The sequence below is a fragment of the Schistocerca piceifrons genome, unplaced genomic scaffold, assembly GCF_021461385.2.
Source record: "Schistocerca piceifrons isolate TAMUIC-IGC-003096 unplaced genomic scaffold, iqSchPice1.1 HiC_scaffold_751, whole genome shotgun sequence".
Lineage (NCBI taxonomy): Eukaryota > Metazoa > Arthropoda > Insecta > Orthoptera > Acrididae > Schistocerca > Schistocerca piceifrons.
The window spans coordinates 40,093-50,495 of NW_025729005.1; the positions used below are offsets into that span (position 1 = coordinate 40,093).

Here is a 10,403-nt window from a genome sequence, read left to right on the forward strand (position 1 = left end):
AAACCTGAAGTGAAGCATCGGAATCTATAACTAGTGTCACAGGAATGGTTAAAAACATAGACAGTAGGAAGAGTCAGTCTTCTTGTACTTAAGTCGGCATTGTGCCTGTTGTATTTAATTCCGATGCAATTTCTGTGTTTCATCGTCAATAAGAAGGTCCAAGGGATACAGTAAACCTGGAGTGAAGCATCGGAATCTAAAAGTAGTGTCCCAGGGATGGTTCAAAACATAGACAGTAAGAAGAGTCAGCCATCTTGTACTTAAGTCGGCATTTTGCCTTTTGTAATTAATTCCGATGCAATTTCTGTGTTTCATCGTCAATAAGAAGGTCAGAGGGATACAGTAATCCTGAAGTGAAGCATTGGAATCTATGACTAGTGTCACAGGAATGGTTCAAGGCATAGTCAGTAAGAAGAGTCAGTCTTCTTGTACTTAAGTCGGTATTGTGCCTTTTGTATTTAATTCCGAAGCAATTTCTGTGTTTCATCGCCAATAAGAAGGTCCAAGGGATACAGTAAACCTGGGGTGAAGAATCGAATTCCATAACTAGTGTCACAGGAACGGTTCAAAACATAGACAGTAAGAAGAGTCAGTCTTCTTATACATAAGTCGGCATTGTGCCTTTTGTATTTCACTCCGATGCAATTTTTGTGTTTCTTCGTCCATAAGAAGGTCCGAGTGATACAGTAAACCTCAAGTGAAGCATCTGAATAAAAAACTAGTGTCACAGGAAAGGTTGAAAACATAGACAGTAGGATGAGTCAGTCTTCTTGTACTTAAGTCGGTATATGTTCGTTTTCTATTTAATTCCGATGCAATTTCTGTGTTTCATCATCAATAATACGGTCGGAGGGATACACTGAACCTGAATTGAAGTATCGGAATCTAAAACTAGTGTCCCAGGGATGGTTCAAAACATAGAGAGTAAGAAGAGTCAGTCATCTTGTACTTAAGTCGGCATTGTGCTTTTTGTAATTAATTCCGATGCAATTTCTGTGTTTCATCGTCAATAAGAAGGTCCAAGGGATACAGTTAACCTGAAGTGAATCATCGGAATCTATAACTAGTGTCACAGGAATGGTTCAAATCATAGTCGGTAAGAAGAGTCAGTCTCCTTGTACTTAAGTCATCATTGTGCCTTTTCTATTTAATTCTGATTCAATTTCTGTGTTTCATCGTCAACAAGAAGGTCCAAGGGATACAGTAAACCTAGAGTGATGCATCGGAATCCATAACTAGTGTCACAGGAATGGTTCAAACCATAGACAGTAAGAAGAGTCAGACTTCTTTTACTTATGTCGGCATTGTGCCTCTTGTATTTAATTCCGATGCAATTTCTGTGTTTCATCGTCAATAAGACGGTCGGAGGTATATAGTAAACCTGAAGTGAAGCATCGGAATCTATGACTTGTGTCACAGGAATGGTTCAAATCATAGTCAGTAAGAAGAGTCAATCTTCTTGTAGATAAGTCGGTATTGTGCCTTTTGCATCTAATTCCGATGCAATTTTTATGTTTTATCGTCAATAACAAGGTCCAAGGAATACAGTAAACCTGAAGTGAAGCATCGGAATCTATAACTAGTGTCACAGGAATGGTTCAAAACATAGAGAGTTGGAAGATTCAGTCTTCTTGTACTTAAGTCGGCATTGTGCATTTGTATTTCATTCCGATGCAATTTCTGTGTTTCATCGTCCATAAGAAGGTCCGAGGGATACAGTAAACCTCAAGTGAAGCATCTGAATAAAAAACTAGTGTCACAGGAATGGTTGAAAACATAGACAGTAGGAAGAGTCAGTCTTCTTGTACTTAAGTCGGTATTGAGCGTTTTCTATTCAATTCCGATGCAATTTCTGTGTTTCATCGTCAATAAGAAGGTCAGAGGGATACAGTAAACCTGAAGTGAAGCATCGGAATCTATAAATAGTGTCACAGGAATGGTTCAAAACATAGAGAATTGGATGATTCAGTCTACTTGTACTTATGTCGGCATTGTGCCTTTTCTATTGAATTCCGATGCAATTTCTGTGTTTCATCGTCCATAAAAAGGTCAGAGTGATACAGTAAACCTCAAGCGAAGCATCTGAATAAAAAACTAGTGTCACAGGAATGGTTGAAAACATAGACAGTAGGATGTGTCAGTCTTCTTGTACTTAAGTCGGTATTGTGCGTTTTCTATTCAATTCCGATGCAATTTCTGTGTTTCATCGTCAATAAGACGGTCATAGGGATACAGTAAACCTGAAGTGAAGCATCGGAATCTATGCCTAGAGTCACAGGAATGGTTCAAAACATAGTCAGTAAGAAGAGTCAGTCTTCTTGTACTTAAGTCGGTATTGTGCCTTTTGTATTTAATTCCGATACCATTTCTGTGTTTCATCGTCAATAAGAAGGTCCAAGGGATACAGTAAACCTGAAGTGAAGAATCGGAATCTATAACTAGTGTCACAGGAATTGTTCAAAACATAGAGTGTTGGAAGATACAGTCTTCTTGTACTTAAGTCGGCATTGTGTCTTTTCTATTTAATTCCGATGCAATTTCTGTGTTTCATCATGAATAATACGGTCGGAATGATACACTGAACCTGAATTGAAGTATCGGAATCTAAAACTAGTGTCCCATGGATGGTTCAAAACATAGACAGTAAGAAGAGTCAGTCATCTTGTACTTAAGTCGGCATTCTGCTTTTTGTAATTAATTCCGATGCAATTTCTGTGTTTCATCGTCAACAAGAAGGTCCAAGGGATACAGTTAACCTGAAGTGAATCATCGGAATCTATAACTAGTGTCACAGGAATGGTTCAAATCATAGTCGGTGAGAAGAGTCAGTCTTCTTGTACTTAAGTCATCATTGTGCATTTTCTATTTAATTCTGGTTCAATTTCTGTGTTTCATCGTCAACAAGAAGGTCCAAGGGATACAGTAAACCTAGAGTTATGCATCGGAATCCATAACTAGTGTCACAGGAATGGTTCAAACCATAGACAGTAAGAAGAGTCAGACTTCTGTTACTTATGTCGGCATTGTGCCTCTTGTATTTAATTCCGATGCAATTTCTGTGTTTCATCGTCAATAAGACGGTCGGAGGTATACAGTAAACCTGAAGTGAAGCATCGGAATCTATGACTTGTGTCACAGGAATGGTTCAAAACATAGTCAGTAAGACGAGTCAGTCTTCTTGTAGTTAAGTCGGAATTGTGCCTTTTGTATCTAATTCCGATGCAATTTTTGTGTTTTATCGTCAATAAGAAGGTCCAAGGAATACAGTAAACCTGAAGTGAAGCATCGGAATCTATAACTAGTGTCACAGGAATGGTTCAAAGCATAGACAGTAAGAAGAGCGGACTTCTATTACTTAAGTCGGCATTGTGCCTTTTGTATTTATTTCCGATGCAATTTCTGTGTTTCATCGGCAATAAGAAAGTCCCAGGGACAGTAAACCTGGAGTGAAGCATCGAAGCCTATAACTAGTGTCACAGGAACGGTTCAAAACATAGGCAGTAAGAGGAGTCAGTCATCTTGTACCTAATTCGGCATTGTGCCTTTTGTATTTAATTCTGATGCAATTTCTGTGTGTCATCGTCAATAGGGTCATTCCACACCAAGTGGTCTAAAACTGAAAAAAGTTCCCACCATCATGGTCTCCAATTTTCGTCAAATTTTAACTGTAGCTTTAGTCAAGTGTTGAAGTAAGTTTCCCAAGATTTCAGGCCTCTAGCTGCAATAGCTGCTGATCTAGACCCCCTTGTCTGAAGTGTACTTAGTCCGTGTGCATGCAACATAAGAAAAATGTCATATTTGGAGTCTAATAAAATCGAAACTAATTCATAAGAATGGTTAGTAAGATGCGACCCTGTACAGTTTTTTTTGCTGATTCCAACGAAATTATGTATAACATTACTCATGCAAACCCCGGTCAAATAACTCGACTCAAAGTATACTTCAAAATTTGTCGTGACACAACGCGACAAATTTTGACCAATATTAAGACTGCAATGATTTCCTTGCAGTTGAAGATATGGACTTGAACTTTTGGCCAAGCTTCATGCTTGTGCTAGACATAATGCAGCCGGATTTGCAATGATCCAGGCCATATGGTCGCCCTGCAGTATCTCTTCAAATTAGGCAGTGTCAGCACAAACGGTAAAATTTACCAAAGTTTCAAGCCAATTACTAAAAAATAGTTGGCCTGAATCTGCTTGTGAATAGTATCACCTAAAAGAGAAACTCTTGCTCTACAAGACTGACATTTGTTTTTTTTGCAACGCGACCATTAAGTACTCATTAACTCACACCAAAGTTGTTATATTTTGTATGCGCGATGCACTAATTTTTCTTCATTTCTAGGAATTTGAATCTTAATAGTCGCTTAGAATTACTGATATAATTGGATATTTCATTCGTGTTTTATTCAGTGATTGGCCAGTGAGAGATGTCAGAAGTTAATGAAGAAGAAGAATCGTTGGCCCCCTGTTCAATTGGAAGAGATGCTGCTGCATCGAAGTGCCATGTTATCTTCTATGCTAAGAAGACTGGATTCAAAGCGTTTAGTGATTTCACAGAATGTGACCAGAAATTGCTTGTTTCGCGTTCAGAAGCCAAACTTGACGAAAATTCCATCATTTGCTTCCACCATGAAGCCCTCTTCCTACATGAATATCAAGCGATGCAAAAGAAATGTTGCAATCCATTCAAGAAGAGGAATCACAATGTAAAAGCTGGACTTAGACTGCTTGATAATGAAACAGCTGCCAAACTTTGCCTGTTAAAGAAAAAAGAAGTGATTGATATAAAACCTGGTCAGAAGCTTTGCCCTCGCTGCATGTCGGCACTGAACCAAAAGCTAGAAGATTCATCATCACTATCAACCCAATCTGAGCAAGATTTCACAACGGATGAAACTGAACCAGCCATCAACAAAAGTTTATCATTTATTGGTGCTTCACCATTGAAAAGAAGACAACTAAGTAAAAGAGATAAGCAAAGCTATGCAAAAAGAAAGATCTTGGATGCACAAAGTTTAATTGGGAATCAAATTGCTGCTGCTGTAGGAATCAATTACGATGAACAGCCAAGTTCAAGTAAAAGTCGCCCATGCAATAATTGTGCAGATCTTGATAATCTTATAGAAGAGTTGAAAGAAAAATGTAAAGTGTCAAATCGTAGGACAAAAGTTCAAATATTGACCTTGGTTCCAAGAAGCTGGACAATTAAAGATACGACAACAGCATTTAATGTATCAGAAAGAATGGTAAAGCAAGCGAGAAAACTGAAGAATGAGCAAGGTGTTCTAGCTTTTCCAGCAAATCGGCAAGGAAGGAAGCTTTCAGATGAAGTTGTTCAGAAAGTACATGACTTTTTTCAAGATGACGAATTCAGCAGACTTTGTCCAGGGAAGAAAGACTGTGTGCCTGTGAGAATTTCAGGAACAAAGGTGTACAAGCAAAAGCGGTTGTTGCTTTGCAATTTGAAGGAAATGTACGTGTCTTATCAGAAGCAAAATGGACCAGAAATTGGCTTCTCAAAGTTTTGCGAGCTTAGACCAAAATGGTGTGTTACAGTTGGCTCTGCTGGAATGCACTCAGTTTGTGTCTGTACAATACACCAAAATGTCAAGCTTATGCTCACTGGTGCATCAATCAATGAAGACTACAAGGAAATTCTTAGCAAAGCTGTTTGCAGCTTGGAAAACAAGGATTGTATGCTTCATCGTTGTGAAAACTGCCCTGGTCCAGAAGGTGTAGAAGCAGTTATTGCAACATATTTTGAAGATAATGACCCTGAAGAACTGATTGAGTACAAACAATGGATTCATACCGACAGGGATACTTTAGAAACAAAGCAGCTTTCAACAGAAGAGTATGTTGAAGATATTGCAGCAAAAATTTGGAACCTGTCTTGTCATCACTACATTGCCAAGCATCAAAGCCAGCACCTGAAAGCTCTCAAAACTGATTTGAAAGAAGGCGAATTCATAATACTAATGGATTTTGCTGAAAACTATTCATTTATTGTTCAAGATGCAGTGCAAGGCTTTCACTGGGAAAACAGTCAAGCAACAGTTCATCCATTTGTAGTCTACTACTGTGAAAACGAAGAGGTGCAATGTGTGAATCTTTGTGTTATTAGTGACTGCCTTCGACACGATACGATTACTGTCCATGTTTACATTGGAAAAGTAATCAATTACCTGAAGATGCAATTTTCCAAAATAAGCCACATCCACTACTTCAGTGATGGTTCAGCTGCACAATATAAGAATTTCAAGAATTTTCTCAACTTATGCTATCACAAAGAAGATTTTGAAATAACAGCAGAATGGAATTTCTTTGGAACAAGCCATGGAAAGTCGCCTTGTGATGGCATTGGAGGCACAACAAAACGGTTGGCAGCAAGAGCAAGTTTGCAACGTCCATATGAAAACCAGATTCTAACACCCAAAGATCTTTTCAACTTCTGCAATGATAATATCAATGGAATCAAATTCTTTTTCATCAGCAAAGAGGAAGTTGAAGAAGAAAAAGCTTCTCAAGAAGAAAGATTCCTGCAAGGGCACACTCTAGCTGGCACAAGAGAAAACCACCATTTTTTGCCCATTGATATGACGACAATTAAGGTCAGTAGAGTTTCTAATGATGCGACATCTTTTTTGGCCAAAATTAGTGCTGCTGAAGTAGTAGTTCAAGTCATGGATCTTCAGCCTGGGCAGTATGTTGCTTGCATTTATGAAAAGAAATGGTGGATTGGAAACATCGTTGAAATCTCAGTCGAACAGAAAGATGCTTTCATAAGCTTTATGCATCCTCATGGTCCTGCAAGTTCATTTTATTGGCCCTTAAGACGTGATACTTGCTGGATTCCAGAACAACTTATCATTGGTGTTATTCCAGCTCCATCAGTGACATCATCTGGTCGGCAATACAGTTTTCCTGAAAGCATTCTCTTGCAAATCAACGATGCTTCCAGAATGATGAAGTAACTGAGGAAGACAGGCTTGGGAACCTGCATAAAGAAACCCACAATCAGGCTTGGGATCCTGTGGTAAAGACACCCTGTAATCAGGCTTGGGAACCTGCAGTAAAGATACCCACCCGTGGCTGTTACTGCATGGCTATCGGGCGTGGCCCCTATGGCGATGGGGATGCTGGTTTTATTGTGATAACCAGTAATGGCTCAGCCATCATGGACCAACGCAGGGCACTGCGCACACAAAATATAAGATACTTTGACCTGAGTAAATAAGCACTTAATGGAAGCGTTGCAAAAGAAAAATATATCCATCTCGTAGAGCAAGAGTTTCTCTTTCAGATGATACTATTCACAATTAAATCCAGGCTGACTATTTTGTAGTAATGGGCTTTGAACTTTGGTAAATAAAGCCATTTGCGCTGACACTGCCAAATTTGAAGAGATTTTGCAAGGCGACTATAAAGCCTGAGTAGTTGGAAATCCAGCTGTATTATGTCCAGCACAAAGATAAGACTTGGTAAAAAGTTCAAGTCCATATCTTTATCTGCAAGGAAATTATTGCAGTCTGAATATTGGTCAAAATTTGTCGCATTAAGTCACGACAGAATTAGGGGTACACTTTGAGTCGACTTGTTTGACCGGATTTTGCATCAGTAATCTTATAATTAATTTCGTTTGAATCAGCACAAAAAACTGTACAGGGTCTCATCTTACTAACCATTCTTATGAATTGGTTTCAATTTTATGAGACCCCAAAAATGGCATTTTGTCTGATGTCGCGCGCATGCGAACTTACTACCCTTCAGACAAGGGGGTGTAGATCAGCAAGTATTGCAGCTAGAGGCTTGATATCTTGAGAAACTTAATTTAGCACTTGACTAGTGCTACAGATAAAATTTGAAGAAAATTGGAGACATGATGGTGGGAAGGTTTAGACCACTTGGCATGGAATGACCCAATAAGAAGGTCAGAGGGATACAGTAAACCTGAAGTGAAGCATCGGAATCTATAACTAGTGTCACAGGAATGGTTCACAGCATAGAGAGTTGGAAGATTCTGTCTTCTCGTACTTAAGTCGGCATTGTGCATTTGTATTTCATTCCGATGCAATTTCTGTGTTTCATCGTCCATAAGAAGGTCCGAGGGATACAGTAAACCTCAAGTGAAGCATCTGAATAAAAAACTAGTGTCACAGGAATGGTTGAAAACATAGACAGTAGGAAGAGTCAGTCTTCTTGTACTTAAGTCGGTATTGTGCGTTTTCTATTTAATTCCGATGCAATTTCTGTGTTTCATCGTCAACAAGAAGGTACATGGGATACAGTAAACCTGAAGTGAAGCATCGGAATCTATAACTAGTGTCACAGGAATGGATCAAAACATAGTCAGTTAGAAGAGTCAGTCTTCTTGTACTTTAGTCATCATTGTGCCTTTTCTATTTAATTCTGATGCAATTTCTGTGTTTCATCGTCAATACGAAGGTCCAAGGTATACAGTAAACCTGGAGTGAAGCATCGGAAGCTATAACTAGTGTCACAGGAATGGTTCAAACCATAGACAGTAAGAAGAGTCAGACTTCTTTTACTTAAGTCGGCATTGTGGCTTTTCTATTTAATTCCGATTTTATTTCTGTGTTTCGTCGTCAATAAGAAGGTCCAAGGGATACAGTAAACCCGGAGTGAAGCATCGGAGTCTATAACTAGTGTCACAGGAATGGTTCAAAACATAGACAGTAAGAAGAGTCAGTCTTCTTGTACTTAATTCGGTATTGTGCCTTTCCAATTTAATTCCGATGCAATTTCTGTGTTTCATCGTCAATAAGAAGGTCAGAGGGATACAGTAAACCTGAAGGGAAGCATCGGAATCTATGACTAGTGTCACAGGAATGGTTCAAAACACAGAGAGTTGGAAGATTCAGTCTTCTTGTACTTAAGTCTCCTTTGTGCCTTTTCTATTTAATTCCGATGCAATTTCTGTGTTTCATCGTCAATAAGACGGTCAGAGGGATACAGTAAACCTGAAGTGAAGCATCGGAATCTATGACTAGTGTCACAGGAATGGTTCAAAACATAGTCAGTAAGTATAGTCAGTCTTCTTGTACTTAAGACGGTATTGTGCCTTTTGTATTTAATTCCGATGCAATTTCTGAGTTTCATCGTCAATAAGAAGGTCCAAGGGATACAGTAAACCTCGAGTGAAGCATCGGAATCTACAACAAGTGTCTCAGGGATGGTTCAAAATATAGACAGTAAGAAGAGTCAGTCTACTTGTACTTAAGTCGGCATTGTGCCTTTTCTATTTAATTCCAATGCAATTTCTGTGTTTCATCGTCAATATGAAGCTCAGAGGGATACAGTAATCCTGAAGTGAAGCATCGGAATCTATGACTAGTGTCACAGAAATGGTTCAAAACATAGTCAGTAAGAAGAGTCAGTCATCTTGTACTTAAGTCATCATTGTGCCATTTCTATTTAATTCTGTTGCAATTTTTGTGTTTCATCGTCAATATTAAGGTCCAAGGGATACAGTAAACCTGGAGTGAAGCATCGGAATCTATAGCTAGTGTCACAGGAACGGTTCAAAACATAGACAGTAAGATGAGTCAGTCTTCTTGTACTTAAGTCGGCATTGTGCCTTTTGTATTTAATTCTGATGCAATTTCTGTATTTCATCGTCAATAAGTAGGTCCAAGGGATACAGTATACCTGGAGTGAAGCATCGGAATCTATAACTAGTGTCACAGGAACGGTTCAAAACATAGACAGTAAGATGAGTCAGTCTTCTTGTACTTAAGTCGGCATTGTGCCTTTTCTATTTAATTGCGATGCAATTTCTGTGTTTCATCGTCAATAAAAAGGTCCAAGTGATACAGTAAACCTGAAGTGAAGCATCGGAATCTATAACTAGTGTCTCAGGAATGGTTAAAAACATAGACAGTAGGATGAGTCAGTCTTCTTGTACTTAAGTCGGCATTGCGCCTATTGTTTTTAATTCCGATGCAATTTCTGTTTTTCATCGTCAATAAGAAGGTCCAAGGGATACAGTAAACCCGGAGTGAAGCATCGGAATCAAAAACTAGTGTCCCAGGGATGGTTCAAAACATAGACAGTAAGAAGAGTCAGTCATCTTGCACTTAAGTCGGCAATGTACTTTTTGTAATTAATTCCGATGCAATTTCTGTGTTTCATCGTCAATAAGAAGGTCAGAGGGATACAGTAATCCTGAAGTGAAGCATTGGAATCTATGACTAGTGTCACAGGAATGGTTCAAAACATAGTCAGTTAGAAGGGTCAGTCTTCTTGTACTTAAGTCGGTATTGTGCCTTTTGGATTTATTTCCGATGCAATTTCTGTGTTTCATCGTCAATAAGAAGGTCCAATGATACAGTTAACCTGAAGTGAATCATCAGATTCTATAACTAGTGTCACAGGTAT

The 10,403-nt window shown here is 38.7% G+C and overlaps 1 protein-coding gene across 1 annotated transcript; it reads left to right on the top strand.

The window, feature by feature from the left end:
- The first annotated feature begins 4,432 nt into the window (after positions 1 to 4,432).
- Positions 4,433 to 7,242, top strand: LOC124770062 (ARL14 effector protein-like). Its single transcript, XM_047249178.1, has 2 exons — positions 4,433 to 4,967; positions 7,178 to 7,242. Exons 1-2 carry the CDS (start codon positions 4,433 to 4,435, stop codon positions 7,240 to 7,242), a joined length of 600 nt encoding a protein of 199 aa, XP_047105134.1.
- The last annotated feature ends 3,161 nt before the right edge of the window (positions 7,243 to 10,403 follow it).

Excerpts from the sequence above, each read along its gene's own strand:
- LOC124770062 (XM_047249178.1), top strand. The coding sequence starts at position 4,433 with ATGTCAGAAGTTAATGAAGAAGAAGAATCGTTGGCCCCCTGTTCAATT. Across the intron at positions 4,968-7,177 it reads ATTGAAAAGAAGACAACTAA|CCATCATGGACCAACGCAGG; the intron begins GTAAAAGAGATA and ends GTAATGGCTCAG.